The 27,411-nt window shown below is 31.6% G+C and overlaps 1 protein-coding gene across 2 annotated transcripts in view; it reads left to right on the plus strand.

Moving 5' to 3' along the window:
- The window catches only part of Ncam2 (neural cell adhesion molecule 2), a 508,956-nt gene that overhangs the window by 316,460 nt on the left and 165,085 nt on the right, over positions 1-27,411 (plus strand). For both annotated transcript variants that reach the window (XM_047565378.1, XM_047565377.1), the window contains exon 9: positions 13,755-13,905. In XM_047565378.1, the coding sequence (XP_047421334.1) occupies positions 13,755-13,905 (151 nt within the window). The remainder of the gene's footprint in view (positions 1-13,754; positions 13,906-27,411) is intronic.

A 27,411-nucleotide genomic window follows, 5' to 3' on the forward strand; every position in this document is an offset into this window, starting at 1 on the left:
TCTCTAACTGTACTCAATCCCTTGGTCTTCTTGTCTAGTGTCATGACTTTAATTGATTCTGAAATCTACCAATTTTAGTACCATTGAACTCTATGTCCAACCAAACAACTTCATTTGGACAAGAAGTAAATATCTCAAATTTGAAACCTCCAATAGAACTTTGTACAGTTTCTCATCCACTTACCTATCCTTTAGTCATCCTAATCTCATTGTATGATGACTATAAATAAAGAATGTAATTCATAGAATATATTAAGAATATAATTCATAGAATGTATTCTATCTAGAAGGTTTCTATATTCTCATATATGATTCAGAATTAGCTGTTGTTACCTACATGGCACTCCTATTATCCCTGTTACTTCTTGTATGCACTTACATCTTACCATAAAAATCAACTCATGGCTTGGGGCTGTGTGAGCACTTACCCAGCATGTGTGAGGCACTGGGTTCGATTCTTAGCACTGCACATAAATAAATAAAGGTCCATCAACAACTAAAAATATTTTTTAAAATCCTTAAAAAAATCAATTCATTTTAACTAAATGAAAGTTAATGCCTCCTCCATGAATCCATTCACATAGCAGTCTTTTGATTGTCATATATACTTTTCTCATCCAGAACACTGAGTACACATTTAGTCATAAGGGCAATGAAAATGCTCTCAAAACTTTGATGTAATTACTATAGTTTCTAATTATGTTTTGAGTGGCCAAGATTCTTTGAAATGTGAAACTGAAATCAATATGAAAAGCAAGTGATTTTTAACCAGTGTGAGTTCTGAGTATCTTCAGATCGATTGATGGGTTCTTTAAATTAAGGATAATATGTGGTCCAGTTATTTAACTTCTAAAGTGAGAGAATATTTTAAAATATTAATTGTATATGAAATTCCATAATTGTTTAGAAATATATTTGCATTTTCAAAGTTCACCATACCCAGGAATATATTATGAACTCTGATAATATTAAAGTTATAGTAGCATGTCCATGTACCCATTGATAAATGTTTGAAAGAGTAGATATAATCCTATGCTTTGCAAATTAATAATTTGTTTATCTACAAATTAAAATCTCCTTTAGGGACAATGTTAATATTTATACAAAATTTGATAAAAGCACGAGATTAGCAGACACTAGAACTACAGAATTTTGTTGTGTATGATAGAGGAGATGACGTTGGGGGTTCATTATATCTTTACCCATAGCTTCCTGAATTGTAGGAAATATGACTAGCTGGTTGTTTTAACCAGCACTGAGATAGAACATGATATACTTTTACCACCAAGTAGTATACTTTTAATATCTTCTTATAAAATTTTCAGCAATTTGCCCTGTCATATAATTAACTCAAACACTTCTTATGTCTGCATAAACCAACACACAATTAGAAGCTTGATGAGGGCTGTTTTTCATGATTTTATGTTTTGTAGCAAAAAATACCAGTAACTTCCCAGATTATCTATGCTTCTTGGGTCTCTAGAGCCCATTTCATCAGACTTTTCTGTAATAATAATGCCCATAATTCATTTTTATCATCTAGTGATTGACAAATATTCCTATAAAAGTTCATCACAAAACTCTCTGGTCCATAATTGTTTTAAAATTATGTTAGAGAAACAGATGTAATATAGAATGCTTTATATGCTCTTAGTGTATTTTACAAAGTCCATTCTGTATCTTGTCCTGTGTTAGGGTCATATTATGGATTCATTTATCCCACACAGGGGAAGTATCTTAATAAATCTTTTGTTTAAAAATATGTAGCTCATAACTCATCAATGTTTCAAACCCTGCTTCTCCTACACATTTTTATTTTAATAACTTCTATTATATGCTAACTGAAGTATTCCTTCTCCTTTAATTAATTTTTAACAATTTTAAGAAGTTTGGTTAGCATATTTTATTTTAATTTTCTTGTTCTCAAATAATCTTTATTGTGTTTGTTTCTGTTAACTCATATAAAAGCAAAAATTGTTGTCATATTTCAAATTGTCTCATAGTATGAGATACCATATGACTTTTTATACATATGTACATTGTTATATTTAAATCAGGATAAACATATTTATCTCTTCAAGCATTTATCAATTCTTTATGGTACAATGATTCAAAATCTTCCCTTCTGATTTTTGAAATATACAGTATGTTATCATTACCTGCAGTCATGCGACTGTATAATTGTACATCAGAACTTCTTATTCCTTTCTAATTTTGTATGCATTTATCAACTCTTCTTGATTCTCTCTTGACCCTACTTTTCCAACCTGTTAACCACCATTCTATTTCCAACCTCCATGAGATCAACTTTCTTTTTTAAATTCAATATATAAGTGAGATCACGTAGTGCCTACCTTTTACTGACTTGTCTATTTCACTTAACATAATTATTAATAATTCCATGCATATGTAACAAATGATTGGATTTCCTTCTCTTTGCGCCTGAATAATATTCTTTTGTGTACGCTCGTGCGCATACACATGTGTGTGTGTGTGTGTGTGTTATAATTTAGGTATTAGGTACCCCCAAAAAACTCATGTGTGAGACAATGTAAGAAAGTTCAGAGGTAAAGTGATTGGGTTAGCAGAATCTTAACCTAATAAGTGCATTTATGCGCTAATAGGGATTAACTGGTTGTTAACTGTAGGCAGGTAGGGTGTGCCTGGAGGAGGTGGGTTATTGGGGTCATATCTTTGGGTTATATTTTGTACATCGTGAGTGGAGTTCTCTCTCTTCTTCCTGGTGCCATGTTCTGAGCTGCTTTCTTTTACTGTACCTTTCTGCCCTGATCTTCTTCCTCACCTCTGACCTAGATCAATAAAGTTGTCCGTCTGTGGACAGAAACCCCTGAAACCCTGAGCACCAAATAAGCTTTTCCTCCTCTCCATTATTCTTGTCAGGTGTTTTGTTCACGGCAGTGAAAATGCTGTGTGTTTCTGTGTGTGTGTGTGTGTGTGTGTGTGTGTGTGTGTGTGTGTGTTTGTGTGATACTTTTTCTTTATGCATTAATCAGTTGATGGACTTGTGGATTGTTTCCATTTATTGGCTAATTTCAAGAGTGATGCAGTCAACATGGGAGTATAGGTGTCTCTTCACCGTAATGATTTCTCTTACTTTGTATGTATACCCAATTTGGGGATTGTTGGTTGAAAGGCTAATTCTAGTTTTAATTTTTGAAGAGCTTCCATATGCTTTCCATTTTCACTGTGGCTCTAGTAATTTACATTTCCACTAATAAAATGCAAATGTTCCCTTTTCTAGACATCTTCACCAACAGTTGCTATCTTTAGTAATTTGATAATAGCCATGCTTACTGGAATGGGGTGATAATGTGTAATTTTGATTTGCATTTCCCTGATGCTTCATGATGTTGAGAATTTTTTCATAATTGTGTTTGCCTTTTGCATGTCTTCTTTTCAAAATTGTATATTTGGTCCTAGTGCCTATTTTTAATTGGGTCATTTGTTCTTTTCCTATTGAACATTTTGAGTGAAATGACAATCTATAGAATGTAAGAAGATATTTGCAAACTAACTTAACTTTTTTTTATGGAGAGTTACTTTATTTACTTCAAAAGAAGTCAAACTGAAATCATACTCATGCATCTCAATGCAGTTCATCTATTTGTCATCTGCAGTTTTAATTTTTAGCACTCACCTTCTTGATATAGGTTGTAATCATGTATGAATAACAAAAAATGATTTGATGAAATTGTGATGTTCTAATATTTGTGGTTGGTGGGTAATTTTTGTGTTTCCACTCATGTCCTATGAAAATATTTCCTAAATTATAGACCACAATACAAATTGAGAAAGAGTTCAAAGCATGGTTATATGGGTATGTTTTTCAGCTTCTTGGCTTACCACCCCAAATATATTTATTTATAAGGCACCAAAATACAGTACATGAAACCATTGCAAACTTTATATTAAAAATATATTACTATAATATACATAATATATTTCTGTCTATCAGATACATAAAATGTTTTATGATTTCAATTATATAGATATTTAAACACATAAGTTAGCATAATATGATATTTACAAGGAAAGGAATTGTATATGTCTTGCTGTGTAGTTTCAATCTGGTGGCATCAGTTCAATGAAACAAATAATGATTTTTTGTACAATGTAAGAATTCTGATATCTGTGACAAAATGTGGTCACTAGATGGCAAATGCATTACATTTTCTGACATTAACTGTGACTTTGCAACTAGTGACAATTTAAAATACCTGTTAGATCTTATCTTTCTAGTCACAATGGATTTAGAGGTGACTGATTTATTCTCTGAATTTAAACAGTCATGGCAACAGGATAAAATTTACAATGCGTTGGACCTCACATTGATCATTAAGAGAAACAAATGAAGCCATTCTCACTGAATTATTTATGGGGACTTATATAAAAACAGATTAGAGGACAAGTGTAATGATGACCATATTAACCTTTACTTAAGATAGTCTGTACATCATGCATTTTGAAAGTGCATCACATGACATTATTGATCTACTTCTGGTGGGTATTTGTGTTTCCTTCATTTCATGTTTAAATAACATTTGTCTACAATTTTAATTATATGACCTCTGCTTAGACATTGGTTACTAACTATATTACTGAGTATCAGAATAGTTACTATATACCTAGTACTGAGCCTCATTTACTTTTTACTACCAGTGGGTAAAAGAAACAAGTATTAAATTCTCTGCATTACTCAATCTGTACTATGGCAACTCTGTAGTACAAATGTCACCCAAATCTCAGGGTTTTTCAATACAAAAACTTCTGGGTTTGTAGCAGCAAGCTCTGGAATAGAATCTGGATTCTGGTATGCTGTACATGTTGTGTTGATTCAGGAAAAAGCCTGCAGGAATAGATTTCATCTGTTGTGTACTGTTTGAAAATTTCCATGGTAAAATGCAAAATGCAATTTTAAAACAAGGCACAACACAGAATAGCGCAAGAAATCCCATATGTATATATCACACAGCTTTAATAATTACCAATACTTTGCCATTTTAATTCTAGCAGTTTTAATATGTATCTTCTTTCCAAAAAGAAAAATTGATAATTGGGTTAGATAGTAAAAATTTTTAAATTTTGGATTAAACAATGTTGAAGCATATGACCTGTGGCTTCCTCAAGACCTTGAAATAATGCTGTTCTTACGAGTTCTTGCATTACTTCAAATACAGTATGACTTAATAAACTGCTATCTGTGTCTTTGTGCTAAGTTCAAATGTATGGCATAAATCATCACAGTATGTCTGACCATGCTATAATGTTGAATAGGAAGAGTTTTAGAATACAATTTCTACATTCCTTCAGATCTCTGTTCTAATATTTTCATTGTGGTGTGACATGAAACTTAATTTCACCTCATAATAGATGTAATTCTGAGATCTCAGTATTTTCTTGACCTCTTTCTTTATCCCTTATTGACGCCCATTCATACTTTCTTTCCAATTATAGACAATATGCCACAACATTGGAAGTCCAAAATCATCTTATTTTTCTCTACTACTTAACATTTGAAAAAACAAAATGTTGCATAGATAGATATCTGGACTCAGTTGGATTTTCTAAGTGCTGGATTTCTATTCCAGTACCATACTTTTATCTCCAATTCATATGTACTGAATTTTCTAAATAATAACAGTATCAAATATTTATTTTCTCATTCAGTTAAAATTATACATGGAAGACACAACATAAAAATATTGGTTGAAAAATATTTTCTCAGAGAAACCAATATGTATGCCAAAATTATGATCACACACTGTATGTTCACATTTTTCTTTTTCTAATTTACTTCTTTAGAATTCCAATAATAATTAATGATCATAATAAATAATTGTGATAATGAACAAATGGGATCGTGTGATGTGTTTTATCATTTACTAGTAGTGATTGTTTTGGTCAGTATTTTGCTGCTGTGAGCAAGATACCTGACAAGAACAATTGGAGGAGGAAAGGTTTATTTGGGAGCTTTTGGTTTCAGAATTCTTTGTCCATAGACAGCCAACTCCATTCCTCAGGGCCCAAGCTAACAAAGGACATTATGGCAGAAAGGTATAGCAGAGGAAAACAGATCAAGACACGGCAACAGAAAGCAGAGAACTCTGCTGACCTATAACAAAATACATAACCCAAATGTAACCTCTCATGACCCACTTCCACCAGCCACACCTGCCAGCCTATAGTTACTACCTAGCTAATCCCTATTAGGGAATTTAATGCATTGATTAAGTCAAACCTCTCATAATTCAATCATTTTGCCTCTAAACATTTTTGCATTGTCTTATACATGAGCTTTTAGGGGACACTTCATGTCTAAACCATGACAGTGATTTTCTTGCCCTCAAGTAGTCCTTTACACTGATTATGACTTTACTCTTTACTGAATATTTCACATTTTCCAATGGAATATATTGTGTAAAAATAATTTGCATGCCATTCCTGAGATCAAGAAACATGTCCGGCAGCAATAATGCACTGTTAATTAAGTGGATGATGGGAGAATCATTATTTCTTTTTGGGATAGAATATACATAGAATAATTTTGGAAAACAAAATAAAATAACTAGTTACATAAGATCCATATATTTATTGCTTAGGTTGAGATCAGATTTTTGTACCAGTTTATAAAGTACTCAACAGATGCTGAACTCTTTATGAATATTCACTGATTTAATCAGCATAGCAACCCCATGAAATCTATACTCTTATTAATGAATTATACAGAAAGAGAGATTGAGGTACAGTTAAGTACAGTAGTTATCTCCAGGATTATAGTCTAAGTACTTATCTCGTGCAATATACTTTCAAGAGATAGACCCAGTATGTTACTCTGTCCAATTTGGTCTTGCAGTGTATACCCATAACTAATATATTAAAATAGCACATCCAGGAAGTTATATGAAATATTCAGGTCACATGGAAATCACCATTTTGATAATTGTTAGTTGGAATGCACCTAGTCTAATAAACCATCTCTGAATGGTTTATTCTAATTTTTACACTTAATTTTACCATATTTAATTTTAGGTATTAGTTTTAAAATACCAGATTCATAATATGGGATGAAATATATGCAGAGTATGAAAATATAGCTGATTATGTTAAAATATGCATATATGCATACATATGTATTTTTTGCTATACATATAACAATCTACTAAGATATTTTCCATCTAGAGGTCTTTGACAGAAACCTATATGTATTTCCTTTTTCCTTTCTTTTCTAATCATTAACAAAACACTGCCAGTTTCCCCTCCATCTATTTCTGGAATCCACTCATTTCTCTCCATGTCCACTAACACTACTTTTCCCCAGGACATTATCACTGAAATTTTCCAGTGAATCTCATTGCCACTGTTTTAGTATATTTAAACTGCCATATCAAAGGACCACAAATTAAGTGACTTAAACAGCAGAAATTTATTTCTATAGATCTGGAGACCTGGAAATCCAGTCTCAAAGGGCTGGCAGGAAAGATCTGATGTTGATTGAGGACACTGGTACTAATACCAGTCAAGAATGCTTTGCCATGAACTGTTTAACTACCAAAGGTGTCATGTCCTAATGGCATCATCTTGGAATTTAGGATTTCAGCACATGGATTTGGGGGTAATACAAACACTCAAACCATAATACCCTCTCTAATTTATCCTTCACCTTGCAGCAAGAGAGATCTTTTCAAATTACAAATGCTTACACCTTATTTATCTTCCTGAAATTTTTCTTATCCTTTTCTAATTATTGTTAAATCATCCAAACTCCTCCCCTTGTCTTCATATTTTAGCAGTGTGATTTCAACATAACTTACATTGTTTAGATTGCATACAATTGACCCATTAAGTTGACAATTAATAATCTTTAGTGTTTTCCTAGAGCTGTGGAATCATCAGACAAATCAACTTTAGAACATTTCTGTCTCTCATTCCCAATTAACTTACCACCACCTCCCATTTCGCTGCCAGTCCTGGTCAACCATTATAGCATCTTATTTGTATGGCTTTACCTATCCTGGAGAATTCAAATACATGGAGTCATTCAATATTTAGCCTTTGTTAATGACATTTTCCACTTAGAAAACTATTTTCAAGTTTTGTCCAAGTTGAAGCAAATGTAAACACTTAACACCATTTTTTTTTTGCCAAATATTTCCTTATATGGATTTTTAAACCATGCATCAGTGGATGGACATTTGGTTATGTTTTAACTTTCAGATTTTATGCATAATTTTATTATAAATACTCATGTACAAGTTTTTGTGTGGATATACATCTTCTTTTCTCTTGGGAATATAATTGTTAACTCTCTTGGGAATATAATTGGTAACTCTAGGTTTACCATTTTGAAGCACTATCAGACTTTTCTCAAAAAACCTGTACTATTTTACAGTCCCACATGGTGTGTATGAGATTTCTAACTTCTCTTCATCCACTCAAACATTTGTTATTAGGTTTTTGTATTAAGATCACTCCAGTTTGAAGAAAGGAGTATAAGGTTATGGTCTGCATTTCTCTAAGGACTAATGATATCGCATATGTTTTCATGTTCTTTTTAGTTTTCCCTTGGCTTTTGAGTGTTTTTTATTTTTTAATCAGAATCTATTTTATTTCTCTAACTTCTTCAACTTAATTTTCTTCATATCATGTTGAATATAACAGCTTCAGTGAAGTTCTTTCAACTCTTTGAACATAATTTTTTTCTCTCAAGTCTAGGCCTACATAGTTTCCATTTCCTTTCTACTTTGTCCTGATTCCCTTGGCCAGAGCTGACTTTACGGACATCCAACAGGTGTGACTGCACAGAGGTCCACACTCAGGAGCACCCAATGCTGACTTTATTATGCTGCCCTTGTCATCTTGAAATTTTAATACATTTTGAATAAGAAATCACATTTAATTTTTTCTGTGGGCCTGAAAATTTGTTGCCAAACTCTTGGCGGATTATTATTGTTATTGGTCCTTCTGTTTAGAAATACATGGAAGAAACTCTTCGTCACTTCTGTAGATCATGCTAGATTTTCTTGCTGAATCACATCTATACAAGCATGATCATAATTTGTCATTTCCATTCTAAGCATGATTACTTGAGGTGCCAATAGCTGTGCCTTTGTTACCAAGTTTTCTACCCCCAGAATCTAGTCCAGTCCCTGTGTACCACTAGCTGTGGTACCATGTGCAGTTCAACATCGTTACAATTTTGCCTTACATGGTGAGGCATACAGAAAAAGTATTTCGGATCAAAAACTCTAGGGCAAGGCAGGCTGGGCAGGAAGTTGCTATCACTTATATCCTATAGATTATAGGACTTGCGTAGGTAATTTAATGTTTTGTGCCTTAAAGTCTTCTGAAAATGAGGCTACTAGTCCCAATGCCATGTAGAATCATAGGGAATAATATAACTAATGAGTGGAAAACACTTAAAATTCTGAATAACAGTTACCATTTATCCAACATGTTACCTGTTATAATTATCATATTAAATCTTATTGTTGAATGAATTTTGATTGTGAAAGAGAAAGAAAATAGCACTAGGACCTGGTGAAAAACAACCAGAACTTTTATTGCACATATTAGTCTTTATTGCACTGACTTATACTGCTTGGAGGAAGGGTAATTGTACAAAAGTTCAGTTCATGAAGTCAAGATAGAGAATTAGGAACCTGGGAACAAGCCCAGAAGAAAGAAAATTGATAGTAATAGCAAATATAGGAATCTTAAAAGAGGGAAGAAAAGCTTTCCATTAAAATTATTTGATGACTGAAGGAATTGTTCAATGCAGTACTAACATAATTTGGAGAAATTTAGATAAATAATGGTAATTTGGAGATTATTTTTCTTTTTGCATACACTTTAGCAGGTTTTCTTTGTGCTTTAAATGTGTGAAGTTGGGTTTAATTGACTTTTTAGAGAAATAATGCCATTAGGAATGAAGCATATGATATACAATTCAGGGGTACAAAATTAGATGCAGGTGTTTTGTGTCTGCATTTGTCTTGGGTTCTGCATGCAGTCTCTATTCACCTGATGCACATCATGAGACCCTACATCTCTTTAGCTCCTCCTGTTTGTCTGCTGGCATTTTCTGTTCTTCCATTTGTCTCCTGGAAGAGTCTGCTTAGAATTCTCTTCTTATCACCAGCCCTCTCAACATTTTCAGATTCAATCACACTTCAGTATTTCAGGGAACATACACCTCCTCTACTAACCCCCAAGAAGGAACAGCAGTGCTCCTGCATGATGCTTTTCACAATTTGTGGACTATTTTACAATTAATATCTGTCTTCACAGTTAGACCTTAATGCCACTAAGAGTAAGAACTATTCCATTTTGCTTGATGTTGCCTCCTCAGTGCCTGTTTTGTGTAGAGCAAGTGCACAGAATACCCACATGATTGTTAAGTGTCTCAGCAACATGATACAGATCTCTCTCAAAAGGCCAAAGGCATCAATGACTCCAAATATTTTCAACGACAGTGTAGAGGGAGAAGGAATGCAGGGCTCCTCAAATGTGCTCTCTACTACAATTAAATTCTAAATTTGGCAATAAACACCTATTTGCTAAGATCACAAAAAAAGCCTATAAACATAGCACTATGTATAATTTTAATTTTGCTACAACTAAAATTGCCAACAGAATTTTAAGATGCAACTAAATTCAAGATATTTGATTAGGTAATACTTAAAAGGACAGTAAACTTTAAGCTTATAATCAATTTACAAAATATTGAACTACTATTCAAATAAGAAGTTTTTAAACTGACCTTCTAGAAAGGCAAAGAATATAACAGCAAATCAAATTTCAGAGTGTGCATTTCTATGAAAGGTAGGGATAATAATGTACAGTCAGACAATTTGCTTTCTAATCACCTTACTTAATTCAGTGATAGAACCTGGAAATACTAGGTAGATGGCTAAAATGTCCATTAACCTGTCTCAATCAAATATCAGATGTCTTAAATGAATGTTCTCTAGGTACTGAATCAAAGCCAAGATATAAATGAATTTTCTTTCAGATATGTGCAATGTCTCTTTATAGCACAAAGAAAGAAGATGTCCTTTAGAATGTCAGATATGTGAAGGAATGACTTTAGTCTTCCAGTGCAAGTATTTGAGTTAAAAGCACATAGCATATCTCTATGAATGCACTGTTAAATCTGAAAATAATAATTTTCCAGTGAATCACACATTTTCTTAAAGTTTGTGTTTTTTCAGAATTTCTATTAATAATTTTATACATATGGATAATAACTTTGAATTAGCAATATTTTTTTTACTAATATCATACTGATTTTATGTACAATATTTATAATTATAGAGACCAGGGAAAAGAAATATTCTTGAAATTGTCGTGAGAATTAAAAGAAGAGGGCTGGGAAGATAGCTCAGTTGGTATAGTGCTTGCCTTGCAAGCATAAGGCCTGGAGTTCAATCCCCAGCACCGCAAAAAAAACAAAAAAAAACAAAAAAGAAGATTGGTTGCTTTTTAAATTATTCACAGCTACACAAGAAATACTACCTGTAGCTGGAATGGCTTTGTGTCAAAGAAACATAGGCAATATCATTTCAGTGGCTTTTACAGGGTTTGGGAGTCCTTCTGGGTCATGTTCAATCTGAAAGTATAATTGTTCTCTCTGAAATCCAGAGATATCTGTCATTATGCTCAAAGCAGTGCAACAAAAGACTGTGAACAGGTGAGGTGGAAAACAGAAAGGTTGAAGGAAATATTGTTTCTGAAAACAGAAAAGGATAAAGTTGAGAAGGTTGGAAGACTCACACTTTTCAGCCCTTGGAAAATAAATAAATAAATAAATAAATAAATAAATAAAATTTCAGAGACTTATCTAAGAATGAGCACATAGTATATAGATTGGGTCTTAGAAAATAATTACTATCATTCCCTGAAAAAAAGAACAAATTGTAGCTATGTAAGGGAGCTGATGATTTTAGACCTGTGCATTCTGATTTGAGGTAGATCTCAAAGGGTCATGCCCTGGAAGTGAGATGTCTGACTCTATATCTCCAAGGAAAGATGGTTTCTGACTGGAGGAACATCCATCAAAGGGCTTCAGTTTAGCTGCAGGCAGGCAAGACAGGGCCTAAATGAAGTGTGTGCATTGAAAAGAGAATAAAATCCAGGATAGAATCCAGGGTTCCTCCACAGTGAGAGGAATCTGCAGCAGAGACTAAGGGGTAGTTATTAAAGTGAAATTGAGAGAACACTGGGCAAATGTGGGTGTCCTGAGAACCAGAGAAGTCAGTGCTTAAAGAAAGAAGGCTGGCTCAGAGACATGAGACTATGAAAATCTTGTAGTTCTCGTGTGTAAGAAATTGGTAATTTGGCTTTTGGGTTTACTCATTCCAATTTTAGACTTCTGTTGATTTTCATTTTCTGTCCTTTCAACTAATTAAATATATTTGACAACTGAACTTCTTGAAAATTAGATATATTTTAGCAATATTTAGATTTTGGTAGATACATTTTTAGTATAGAAATTCTAATCTAAGTTGCTTGGTTTTGAACACCATCTTTCTGATAGTAAAAAAAAATAGGAGTAACTAGATAATTTAATTATTAAATTACCAATTTAAATTAAATTTAAAATCAACTAATAACTATATTAATAAATAAAATTAAGACAAGAAAAGTAATTCTACTGTGCCCCTAATCAATATTATGATGGAAAAATATCTTTGAAATAGCCTTTGATATGAATAAAAAATTATTTGATAATAATCACAAACCAGGTTTTTATGAAACAATTTTCACACGTGTACTGAAATTTATGTGAATCTCAGTCACATAGAAAACTAATCATTTTGTAAGATAAAGACGTTTTTCAAACCATATGTATAGTATATAATAATTCGTTGAGGCACTAACACTTCAAACACTGAAAAAATCAATCAAAAATAGTAAACTATATTTTCTAATGAATTATAAAATGTTAAAAGTTTGCTATATTTCGTATCTGAAGTAAAATTCAATCACTATATTAGCTGTGTTTATGTATTAGTGTTATAAAGGTGTTTAAATGATTGAAGAAAACAATTCTATGCAGTATGCTAGTTAAGTTGCAACAAGAATTCCCACTGGAAATATAATCTATACAATATTCAATTGTAAGCAATTCCTTGATTTGAATCAATATCCCTGAAATAAATGATTAATCATTTCCATATTGTTTCCAGTGACTTCCTAAGAACACCTTAGATTGTGATGACTATGTGTTTAATCATTTATCTCTGATGAATATGGTGTAAATTTTGTTTATGTGCAATGCTGCTTTACTCACTCAAAAATGAAGAATAAGACAAAATATGTAACCAAAGTGTAGCTGAAATATGATTTTTATTGGTAGTTTTTAGACAGCATTGAATAAACCATGTGAGCACTTTATATTCACAAGAAATATAATTGGAAACCAACAAAATCCTTCCAAGAAGAATATGAAAACTTTTTAAAAAGGAAAGAGCATACTAAATACCAGTGTTTGATAAAATATGTATCCAAGTGTTTACTACATATCAGTGTCCCTGTAAGCAAGTCAGCAGATGAAGTGGATAAACTAAAGAACAATAGATACAAAATGCAGAAACAGTACTTTTGCAATTTTTAAAAATTGCAGTGTGAGTTTATTTTCATTTATATGCAATATTTAATAAGCGTCATGAATGTGAGATCATTTTAGACAAACAAGCATAAAATCTTTCTTTTTCCTGAATCAATGTAAACAGAGCCCAGACGGCCGCATCGAAGTCAAAGGGCAACACGGAAGCTCATCACTGCATATTAAAGATGTAAAGCTGTCAGATTCAGGGAGGTACGACTGTGAAGCAGCCAGTAGAATTGGAGGACATCAAAAGAGCATGTACCTTGATATTGAATGTAAGTTATTTTCGATTTGTGTGTTTATTAAAGCAACTTTGTCTGCCTTGAAAAATATGATTTCTGTGAGAAAACCAAAATGCATGTGCAGTTTCTGTTTCAATCTTTAATGAAAAGCATTTAGAAGGAATGTAGACATTCAAAGTCAGTTATTAGAGACATCTAGTGGAGGTAAAGGAACATTTCACAGGGCTGCATATTTAATGGTCCATCCTGAAATGATTACTTTCTTTTCTTTTCTTTCTTTCTTTTTTATTTATTTAACCCTGAACTGAGCATCAACCAAACCATACAGTTATCGGTAATGGTCAATAACTCCTTTGATTTTTATGTGTGCCTTTTTAAGTATAACATGGCTCTCAGATATGCAGAGACCATTTTCATTCCTTATTCAAGTTCTTTTTTTGAATTATTTTGCATCTTCTTAAGGTATGAAACACTACCATAAAGTGAAATATATCAGTACTTATATTTTATCCAAATTGTGTTTGTTATCTGTCTTGAAAATAGGACTATTACTGGGCCTCTTGTTGAAGTAAATTTGAAAGAATGTGTTCATGACTATGAGATTGAGAAACAAGAAGGCTAATGCAAGCTGGGCTTTCACAGTTCATTTTAAGTCATTGCATAGAATTTTAGAATAAGTTACTATATATGTTATTTTAAAAGGAAGAAATTTAGCATCATTTTCAATAAATATTTATGAACCATCAGTGTTGGAAACTCTCTGATGCTTGAAGGAACATAGCTGTGTTAGTAGAAATGTTTGAGATAACTCTTGTTGACAAAACATTTCTATCGGCGTATTTCTGGTACATTAATATTGATAGAAAGCAATAGTAACTGTGAAAAAAAGGATACATTTTCTATTGAGAGTCCCTTTAGAAAGAAAACACTTTATCAAGAATTGACATAAGTTAACTATATTATTTTACATAGTTATAAACTATGCTAATATCAGGTCACTTCCAAAATAGTCATTTGATTGTCATCACAGGTCTTAAAAAAGAGATCAACAAATAGCCCTTGATATTATTAAGAATGAACAAAGGAGGAAGTAATGCTAACAAATTACTTAACATGTTTTTCCTCCCTAATATTGTTTGGTGCTATTTTTTCATCATTGTAGGTATATTTTTTTTTCAGGTCAGCACTGGGGAAAAAAATGAAAGTATTTCTCAAACTTCACCTGTTTGTAATTCATAATTTGAAATATGTATATTTAGAACAAAATTTCCTTTATGACTTGTTTCTTTGTTTAATGTTAATATTAATAAATAGAAACTTAAGGTTTTAATATATGATTAACAGTAGAAAGCATTCAATAATTTTTTAATAGAAATTCTTAGAATACTATTGGCCTCTTCCAACTATCCAAAAAAAAGCTGAACAACTTACTCTGTTAATAAAATAATATTTAGGATTTATTTCCCTTTTCATTTTAAAAATAAATTAAAAGTTATTTGACATATAAGACTATTGCTAAATCCCTGTTGCAAGTACTCAAAATAGTGGAGCTTATGAAACATGGGCATTATTGATATTTCCAAGACAGGGTAAGGTAGAATGACTCATAACACTAGACTTAAAACTAGTTAATATGCTAGTCCTAAAATTGGGTGCTATTCAGCAGAATAACTTGCATTCTTCAGATGTCAAATTTTTTCTTTAGGAAATAAAGGGTTTCCTTTTTATGGCATCCTTATACGCGACCATTAAAAAGTGCTTTTCCTCAAGCATAGCCATATCAATAAAAGATACACTGGGACTTCTGTATTATCCTCCATGCATGACTGCATAGGTGTCTGTATGAAATAAATAAAAACCTAAACTATAATATGTAATTTCTCTATTCTAAAGCTCACTGAAAATAAATGTAAAAGCCAACTGAATCTACCTTACAATTCGGGTTCTGTGATGAGTGAAAACAGACGCAAAGAAGAATAAATCATAGTTCCTGCTTTATTGGAATGCTAGAACTAACAGATTTAAATCAACAATGCATATTCAAATTTGAAAGTGATAGGTGGAGAAAAATTTGAAAATAATGTGAAATTCTAATATATAATGTTTTATTTTTAGTTATCACTGATTTTAATATATAGAAAATAATAAAAATGATAAACTGTGCTAATATCAGGCCACTTCCAAAATAGTCATTTGATTGTCATTACAGGTCTTAAAAAAGAGATCAACAAATAGCCCTTGATATTATTAAGAATGAACAAAGGAGGAAGTATTCATATTTTAGTATGAATTGCTTGCTATTGTAATCTTTTAATAAAATGAATAATTTCATATAAAAATACTTAGGGTATCTATTTTTCAAGGGCTGATTTCTAACAAAGTACAAGTTTCTTTTGATCCCAAATTCATTCCTCCTTTATAGGTTTAAATCGTTATTTTCAGCTTAAGTGTTCTGAGATAATGGTTATCCTAAAGCTCAACATAAAATTATATAGTTTCCTTGTACATTTTATGATTTACATATAAATAATCATATGATATTAATTTGTTTCATAGTTTAAAATGTCTTGGTTTATATTCATTAGGACAGATTGCCAAAATTTGTATGCATTTATGGTATACAAGGTGATTTTAAAAACTGTATTATTATTACTTTGGCAACTCATAATTATATATATTTATGGGGCATAACATGATGTTTGGATGTATGTATATAGTATGCAATGATTAAATTAAGATGATCAATATATCTGCTTCTCTTGCCAATTGATTTTATGGTGAGACATTTGAAATTTACTCTCTTGTTATTGTGACTATACAATACATTATTGATGATAGTCATCTGGCTATGCAATCCACCCCAAAACCTGTATCTCCTGTCTATTTGAAAATTTGCACCCTGTGATCACCAACTTCCCTTCTCCTTCCTTCTCCCCTCTCCAGCCTTTGGTAACTATCATTCAACTCTACAAATCATGAACTCAATTTTATTAAATTTCACATATAAGTGAGATCATACAATATTTGTCTTTCTATGCCTGACTTACTTCTCTTGCTATAATGCCTTCCAGTTTCATCCATGTTGTTGCGAATAACAGGATTTCCCCATTATTATAACTGAAGAGTAAGTCATGTGTGTAAATACCACATTTTCTCTATACTTTTATCCTTAATGGACGTTAATATTTATTGCATATCTTGACTGTTTTGAATAATAGTGAACGTGGGTGAACAGATTATCTAGAGGGTGCTAATTTTATTCCCATTTAGATATGTACCCCCAAGGATTACTGGGTCATATGGTGGTTCTGTTTTTTCTTGCAGAATCTCTACACAGATTTCCATAGTGGCAACACTAATTTACATTCCTACTGACAGTATACTGTAAAAAATTGTTCCCTTTATCCTGAATCCTCTTCAAAGTAAAAAGATTGTTCCCTTTATTCTGAATCCTCTATTATCCCCTTAATTTAACTATTCTAACAGGTGTGAGTGATGCCTCATGATGGTTTTAGTTTGAATTTTCCTAATTATTAGTGAAGATGAGTATTTTTCCATGTGTTGGCCTGTTGACTATCTTCTTTGGAGAAATGTAGGTTCAGGTCATTTGCCTGTTTTAAAATCACATAATTCCTTTTATTCCTGTTGAATTCATTTCCTTATATGTTTTGAATAATAATACCTTGGCAAATGTATTGTTTATAAATATGTTCTCCCGGTCCATGATTTATCTTCTCTGAGCTTTTTCAGTTAATATATTCATTGGCATACATATGTGTAAATCAATAATTTATTATATTTCTTCCTTTTAATTTATTATATAGCTATAATAGAAGTATTCTAGGACATGTTAATGGACATTTTTCATTTTCAGATATCAGATATTATGTAAATCACCTTTGTGAATATTTTTGAAAATCATGTGGGTATATACTTCCTTCTGGATGAGATAAATATTTTAAACATTATTTTTCTATTTTTTAAAATTTATTTATCTATTGTCTCCCTAGTGAAAATAAACTGCATCTGCAACCATTTGTGATTTTTTGTTTGTTTGTTTTGTTTTTTTACTTTTTTGTTCATTTAAGACAGGGTCTTGTTTAATTGCTCAGGCTGCCCTTGAACTTGAGAGATCCTCCTGCCTCAGCCTTTCAAGTGGTAACAGGGTTTGAACCTAGGGGTACTTAACCACTAAGGAACATCCCCAGTCCTTTTTAAATATTTTAGGTAGAGAAAAAGTCTCTCTAAGTTGCTTAGGGCCTCACTAAATTGTTGAGACTGGTTTTGAATTTGTGATCCTCCTGCTTCAGCCCCCTGAGCCACTGGGGTTATAGGCATGTGCCACCATACCCAGTTTCTTTGGCTTTTTAACATAGAGTTTGTACACACACACACACACACACACACACACACACACACATTTATTTATTTATTTATTTATTTTGACTAGTCAATACCAATTTATCAAATACATAAATTTGAACTTTTCAGGTCATACTGTTTGTATTCAATTTGAGAAACCATTACCTGTAGAAGGTCAGGGAGACTGCTATCTATGCTTTCTTTTTAAAGATTTGTGGACTTAGGTTTTACATTAAGATCTACAGTCCATTTTTCGTCCATTTGTTGAATTTTTCATTACTTTTCCATTTATTTATCTATTAGATATTACATAACTTATTGATAAAGTACTTTTATTTATCTAGCTATGCATTTGCTGAGATTGTTGATCTGTTCCAAGTTTTAACTTTTACTTTTTTAAAATTTATAAATTCCGGCACTTATCTCTATTCTAGTTTGACAATTTCTGTTTTGTTTTCATTATCTCCTTTCTCTTTATATTTTATATTCACTTTGCTCTTCATGTATAAATTTTTAAAGTGAACTTTTAGGGAATTTATTTGGGATATTTTGAATTTCTTTAAAAAGTCATGCAAAACTCAACTCTTCTGCTGAACTTTGCTTTATTTGCATTCCCCAAATTATGTTGGGTTGCATTCTTATCACATGGGTTACTTTACACTCGCCTTTATCAGCTGAACTTTTTATTATTAATGTTGTATATATTACATCCAAGTCCATCAACAATCTCCCCCAAATTATAATATTAATTTTAAATAGTCACAAAAATTTTTTAAAACTGAAAAGAAAAATATATTTTGTATTTACTTATATAAATACCATTTTTTGAGGGGGGATCTTCCATTTTCCTTGAAAGTCTAATTTTTCCATCCGTCTAAACAAATTTCTTCTCTATTTCTTGTACAGCAGATGTTATTGGAATAAAGTCTATTAGATTTTTTTTTTTTTACATGTAGAAAGATCAACTCCTGCACCATCCTATTTCCAAAAATTTTTGTTGGTAAGAATTCTGGGTTTAAATTTCTTTAAAACGTTGTTTCCACTTTCTTCTACTCTTCTCTTTTTTTCCCTAAGATGATCCAAGTAATTTGCATTGTTTTTTATGTCTGCCATGTATCATTTTTATGTATTTTATTTATGGCTGTCATTTGTCCATACAATTAAAATGTGTCTAGGTATTCTTTTCTTTAAAATTTCCTGTTCAGGGTGTGCTGAACTTCTTCAATCTGTAGATTTATATTTGCAAAAATACTTGAGCAGTTCTGGGTCATTACTTCAAATATTTTTTTCTATAATCTCCTCCTCACATTATGACTTTACTTACACGTAAGACCTTTCAAAATTACTTCAGAGGCCAAGAGACACCTCATAGACCTACCTCTGTTCCAGGACTTTTCACATCACATTTTTATTTTTTCCCTATAACTCTTTACTCCATCATCTGTTTTCTGCAATTGAGCCTATAGAATGAGTGTTTTATTACAGAAATTATTAGTTTTTAGTTGTAAAGTTTTCGTTTTGTTCTGTTTTGTATCTTGTCTCTTTGCTCACAGTTTATACTTTTCATTCATTTTAAGTGAGTTTTTCTTTACTCCATGAACCATGGGCAAGCATTCTAAAATCTCTGTTTGAAATCTACTGTGTGATAAATTCTCCCTTGGGTCATTTTAGGATTTGCTTCTGCTAATTAATTTAGTCATATGTTACAACCAAACAACCATGATATGTATGGAAGTTATCTAGTAAGTTTACTTTTTGGTAATTGAAACCTAGTTGGCATTAAATAGGCTATTTAGAAACAAATGTATAATAGTAATACACTTCTTAGTACATTATGTGAAAAGCAATGAGAAGCTATTATTGTAATTAAACACATATTAGATATGCCTAAAATACTTTTATTATGCACCTTTCTTATCAAAAACACTTACAGACCCTATGAAAATTAAAGAGACATTACACAGTGTCACAAAAAATCTTACACTAAGAATCTTTATCACCTAAACTGAGCACCTACAGTGTAATGTTGCTAAGACTTACTGGAAAAGAATCAAGTCATTTATAACTTGATACCAGCATCATTTATTATAATAGCACTAAACTTAAGGTGTTAAAAGATTAGGCCTTTTTTTGCTCAAAACTTCTTTTGTTGTTCAGCTTAAGCAGATTCCTTGGCATACTGCCAGTTCATTTTCACTGTTTCAAAGGTGTTACCTTACTTAGAAGCAGGAGTTGAACTAAAGTTCCAATTCAGAAAACAAAGAGATAACAGGCGTGTGTTATGTGGTTTAATGCAATAAGCACCAATTACACAGTACGTTTGATTATAATTAGAATATCATTAAGTTTTGTGACTAGGTAGTCATTACATATTAACTATTAATTAGACTTAATTATTTTATGTGATAAATTTAATTTAACAGTAACATGGAAACAATGCATGTTAAGAAATATTGAATTTTTCATTTACATTTTTTTCTAATTGAGTTTGCTGCAGCTGATTTTTAATTAATGTTAGACATAATAGCAATTTGTAAATGTGCTTTCTCTGTATTATAAAAGAAGTAGTTAGCAATATCAGATACATAGTAAGGTTATGGGAATACTAGCTAATCTTGTAATTCTGATTCATGTTACTTCCATATTTATAAGCATTCCATGGAATTAATAGATGTGTGCCTTATCCAGTAATTTTTTATGCAAGTTTTAAAGTCTCTCAATATAATAGTGATTCATGCTTATAAGGTAGATAAGATATGAACATGAATTTAACATTAAAAGAAATTACTTCAGGAAACTCTTAGAAATTGCAAAAATTCCTTGGTCATAGCAGGCACACATTTTATATCTATGCCTAAAATCTTGTCTTATGACCCTGACTTTTACACACACCATTATATATTTAGACTGTTTGAAACTTTAAAGATGTCTCATTTGCAGATAAAATTTGGTTCTTCTACCTGCAACTATTTAGATTTTATACCATGTATGGTAATTTCAAGGACAGAAAGAGAACGTAAAATGTATCTCTTCATGCAGATAGATGATTAAAAGAGAACATTTGAAAAGAAACGTGAAAAGTCTTTTATTACTCAGCTGTATTTTTTAACCCAATCATTATGTGAACTTCCTGGGAAAGTATCAAATTTCAAATTTCTCTTCTGTGCATAGATTCTATTGCTTATTCTACTTTTATTACAATTTTGCCTGTCTCTGACGGATATTAATTCAAATAAAATCTTGTTAAAATGTATTTCAGAGACTAGGTAGTGAGATGTTCTAAGGTATTTTAATACATATCTAGTCCCTGAGAGGCTAAATATTAGAAATGAATGAACAAACAAATGGAAACATGATTTTGTATGACTTCTGGATTCATCACTATTTTGACACCTCTTCAACTCTAACAAAAACACTGAACCTTAACCCCACCTTGCCATAGCTTTCCGTTTTCACTCTGGAATGAAGGCCTTGCCACAGGGATTCCAGTTGTCCCTAGGAAAGTCAGGGTACATTTCAGTTTGGGGTTCTGTAGTAAAGTATCATTGACTGAGTGGCTTAAACAACAGACATTTCATCTCACAGTTCTGGGTTCTGGAAGTGTGGGATCAGTATGGGAGTATGGTTGGTTCTTGGTGAGGGTATAGTTCCTGGTTATATCCTCACATGGCCTTCCCTTTGTGCATGCACAACAAGAGATTTGACATCTCTTTTTACAAGAGCATTAATCCCATTTTAGCATTTCCACCCTTGTGATCTCAACAAAAAAAATCTTATTATATCCCAATGCTTCATTCCAAATTCCATCACAGTAAGAATTGCAGTTTCAACATACAAATTTTGGACTTCAGCATGTTTAGCCTCTTGACACAGTAAGAGCATTTGTAGCACATGGTTTATTGCCCCCACTCTTCTTCCTGTTCAGGATGTTGTTGGATTTACAACTAGAGCAGATCCACTTTAGTCCGGAGTAGCATATTAGTTTAAAATGCATTATCACAATTAAAAGGACCTCTTCATTTTTAATATGGCTCTGTGAAAAATATACATTGGACGTCTTATCTGTGGTTGTGCGTGCATCATGGAAAATTACATTTCCATTGGCCAGCACTGATGCAGGGGCTCATAACTTAAAGAGGTGTTTAGAAATGGTGGGAAGCCACCTAAGGGTTTTAAGCAGAGAATAAACTGCCCATGCTTATGTTTGCAGAAATGACCCTGGCTGTAGTATTAAGAATAGGTTGAAAGGGGTATAAAAGTGGAAACAAGGGGACCAGTGTTGCAAGAAATGAAGTGAATTTCATGGTGTGATTTTAATTGTTGACATCACTTCAACATACACTTATGTGAGTATCAGGACACATCCTTTATAAGAAAGAATAAATAGCATATTCAACATTCATTAATTTTAACAGATTATGTTAAAACCAGGAATTGAATTTAGTTTCAAATTATATATATCTATGTGTGTGTGTGTCTTGGATTATTTCAAATGATATTCATGAATTTGCATTAAACAATTGTGCTAGCCATATTTATCAGAAATATGTGAAGTTAGTTTTATAATTCTATTAAGGTTTGTGAAAATATGCATATTTACATTTTCTGTAAGTGGATTCTGTTACTTGAATAATCATCACATATTGAATAAGAAAAAAACATGATTTTCAGTAAGTTGTTTTAATTTAATTAGAACAAATGGTATTTCTATATCTTCATTTAAAAACCTTCAATTATAATTATTCAGTTTAATATTTTTATTGTATAACTAAAAATAGAGTAGCATTAGTACTTTTCAAACATATAAATGATTGAAAGCAAATATTTCAACAAGTCTAGGGAGCCAGAGTCTACTTACTATATCAGCTTTGGAAGTATTATAAAATAACATATAATTTAATGTACTTCTAATTACATGTCTCATAGAGTACAAAAATGAGCAGCAAGGGTAAAAAAAAACTTAAAGAAGTAAGATCTTCATAGTATTTTAAAGCTGTAGAAACTAAGAAACATAATATGAAATCTGTATATTGAAAACACAGTGACTGCTAAGACACTATGTATTCACATTAATTCCTTTATTTCATATTGTGGCTTACCTAGAGTGAAATGTCCTTTCTATGTTCTAATGTTATGGACACAATAAACTGTCTATGTCCTTGGGATGAATATGAAGTTTTGATGAGAGAAATTCACTTCTCCATAGGACTACTTTTAACACTCTTGAATCTTAAAATGCTTAATATGCAGCAATAATTAAATCATTATTTATGAACTTGTTAACAAACTCAGCAGTAGAATGTTTGCTCAACATGAGTGAGGCTTTGGTTCAGTCCTCAGCACTGTAGTAAATAAATAATATAAATACTGTTTATTAGATACAAGGCATTTGAAGATATTCCTTTTTGTTTAGGTAATCTGTTTTTTTGCATGCTAGCTAAAATTTTTCTAAGAATAAAAAAGCAATTATTGGTGTGGTCAGCTCAATGGCATAAAAGACTTTTATAAAACTTTCTCTTTTCCCTTCTTTCCATGATTGTTTTTCAGACAAAAATAAAATGATTGATTTTTGTCCCAATTATTCTTTAATCATTAATGCTGAAACAGGTGTTGTATGCAATTTTTTCTTATGCTGACCAATATTTAATTTTATGACTGCTTATTTGAATTATTTTAAAAACTGCATTTAAATGATAAGCATTGTCTATATAAACATTTCAGGTCAGGTATTAATAAACAGAGATATAGTTTCATTTGAATAAATGTGTATCTATTTTAAAACTCAGTGTCTAAAGAAACTGGCATTTTTTATTTATAAAAGAACTTTAATTACCTCTATAATATACAAAAACAATCTTTCTTCCTTTGATAACTTACAAAGAAATTTTATGGAGATTAATATGTAAAATCTAGATATATACATGAAATTATACCTAATAATAACATTTGTTTATGGAAAAATTATATATATGTAAAAAAATAGCCATCAAACACAATATTTTTGTACTTTATGCATGATATGAGGAAAGATATATTTGACTAAAAGAAAGATTAATATTAGTAAGATGAATAATTCACCTTAGTTATAACCAATCTTCTTTTATGGTCAGAATGATTATATCATTAATAAATGTTAAATAAAAGGGAAACCTGGTATGTGCTAAGAAGTCATACACAGGCATTCCTTAATGTAAATGACTTGTGATTTGACTTGAGGGTCATAAAATATGCCAAGATTTATGCATACCTTGGTGGTTGAAATTTAATAGAAAAATGCACTTCAAGTGTCATGGCTAATTGGCAATAAGCACACATCTAATTTAGTATTCCACATAGCCATTTAAATTCCCATGGTACATGGACTGAATCCAGTTAATTGCCATAGCTGATTCTGCATATGACTGAACATACAGAACTAGATCTATGAAATCATTAATTGAATTATCCTCTAAATGTGCCAAAGGATATATTAGCTTTTGCTCCCTTGATAGTTTCCCTCTGAGTAAATCAAATGAGAAAATTCAAATGCCTGAAAAAGAATGTTAAGGTGTTTCAATTTTTTTACTGCAATTAATTCTCAGTTAATTTTTAAGTGACTAAAGTCTTCACAAGATAGGCAGAGTTTAAGAAAGAAAATGCATTACAATAGAAAACATAAATAAATAAAACCTAGACCAGAGTTCAAACTTATGTAACTTTTGAACCATAAAACAAATGTAGGTATATTTTCCCTCTTCTGTTAAATAAATGACACCAGTTAGAATATACACTTATCCTTCAATCATTCTTTTTACATTTATATATAGAGCATATATTGTGTGTCAAGTATAAATTCAGGTGCTGTATAGTACTACAAGGGAAGTACCTTGGTCCTTCCTCTTATGTAACTCACCCTTTAATTAAGGAGACAAAACATGAAACTATCTGATTAATTATATAATACTTCTGATAAATGCCTCATTAGGTGATTCCATCATTATATGAACATCACAGAGTGTCTGTACATCAACTAAAGAGGCTACAATGTCACTAGGCATAAAATCCTTTGAGACCACCAATATATAAAAGATCTGTATTTAACCAAAATACCATTATGTGGTGCTGTATGCTGTGCAGGACAATATGTTTGTTGTTATTGTGATTTTTAAAATATTTAAATTCATTTTTCACTTATTTGAAATCATTTCCCAAATAATTTCCTTTCAGTTAGATTCCCTAAGTAGATAGTACAATTTTTTCAAAATGAGACAGAGCAAATGACTAAAAGCAGGTAAGTCTTATGGATGGCTAGGATTTAAGGAACACAGTTAAACTAACTGAAGAAAAGGTCACAAAGAGAGGCATAGGTCAATTTATATTATTCTCTAAAACCATAATAAAAACTGGATATTAGCATTACCTTAAACTAGAAACAGGTAGATCTATAAGCTACTAAGGAGCTTCTAAAATAGACCACCATGACCCTACATAGGAGAGGTAAGAGTGGATATTGAGAAAAGGGGAAGGTGTTCCTTTAGATTGTGCTTTAGTGATGAGAAATGAGTGGCAAAGCTTTTAAAATAAAATCCCTGTTACACATTAAAAACCTGTTACAATTATTGGTGATAGTTAAAATAAAATTCTAAAGAAACAGATTAGAGAACCGTACTTCACAGAGCATGAAGCCTGGGCAAGAGAGCCTTGCTCTCAACCTCAGTGTTGTTTACCAGGACAAAACACATGATATCATCAATGTGATTTTAAAGGAGTTAAATTTATTGCTCATTGGTTTTCATTCATTTTTCAAATAATGTTTTTTTTCTATTTGATTCAGTAAGTGGAGAGTCTAAGTTTGTGTAGTGAGTTTCCTGATAATATTATTCATGACCTATGGCAGATTTAGGTCAAAGATTTTGTATTTCAATTCCCAGAACCCGTGATGTGCTTTGTTATCAACTTTAGCTTGCTTTTGTTCAGGCAGAATTCAGGTACAGGTCAGAATTCAGGAAGCACTAAGATTGTGTTTAGGTCACACATACCAACTGCAAATAAATCATTTCCAGAAGAAAGATTTCAGAACCTGAGCAGAAATGACAAGGGAAAAAGTGTGGTTTGCATTAAGCAAGTAATCAAGTCAGAAAATCTCATACAGTGACATAATGAATAGCAGCTGTAAGTTCAGTGCTTCATCTCAGCAAAAGGAATTTAAAAAAAAAGAAAGGAGACATTTATTGAAACAGGTGCAATTAGGTACCAAGTATGAGGTGAGGATTGTGAGTCTCTTTGTTATTTCCAGGTATTACCAAAGTTGGGTCCGGGAAAAGTTTGTTCTGAACACAACGTTGAAGAAGGTGACAGATTAGACACGGGCATAGCTCACTGTCTTATATTCTGGTAACTCTAAATCAGAAATTCAGTCAAGGTCATGGACATAAGATTGTTTAAATGTTCTAGCTCAGCCTTCTGCTTGTACAGCTGCCATTTAATTAAATCTAAATAATTTCTCCTTAGGGAACACTTCACTGCAATAGTAGGTAAAAGAAACATAGTTCCTTGATTTTTTTTTGAAGTCTGCATTTGTATGACTTCCTCTTTGAAATATTCCTGTTCTTACAGTATATGTTGTAACTCACTCAATTTATTAACATATAATTCTGAAGAAGATTTGGTACTAAAGATAAATCAATATTTTTACCACCAAGAAATGCTATAGTATTTTTCTTATACAGTGTCCCAAAAAGTCTATACAATTTTTGCCAAAAGCAAATGTTACACTTTATATGGTCTGATCCTTCTTCATATATGGTAGAAATTATACTGAAGTATATTAAAAAAAATTCAAATTCTTGTGTCCTTTCCTAAAGGACTCCTAGAGTTTAAGGAATTTGCAAATCACCAACTTAATTCTTTAAAAAAAAAAAAAAAGAAAACAACAGAGCAGAGAACATCCAAACTGATATAGAACCTCAAGGTTCTGTCAACTGCAAAAATCTCTTTTCCATTGTGTTCATCTGCTAATGTGTGCATGTGTGTGTATGTATTTAAGTGTATGCATATGGCCAGGATTATTTTTTATTTCTGTATTCATGTGTGAGGTACAATGTGATGTTTTGATATGTGCAAATAGTGTGATATAATTTAATCAACAAATTAACATATGTGATACCATATATTTATCAGCTCTTTGGTGAGAACATT

Source organism: Sciurus carolinensis, chromosome 9 (assembly GCF_902686445.1).
Source record: "Sciurus carolinensis chromosome 9, mSciCar1.2, whole genome shotgun sequence".
NCBI classification, from domain to species: Eukaryota; Metazoa; Chordata; class Mammalia; order Rodentia; family Sciuridae; genus Sciurus; species Sciurus carolinensis.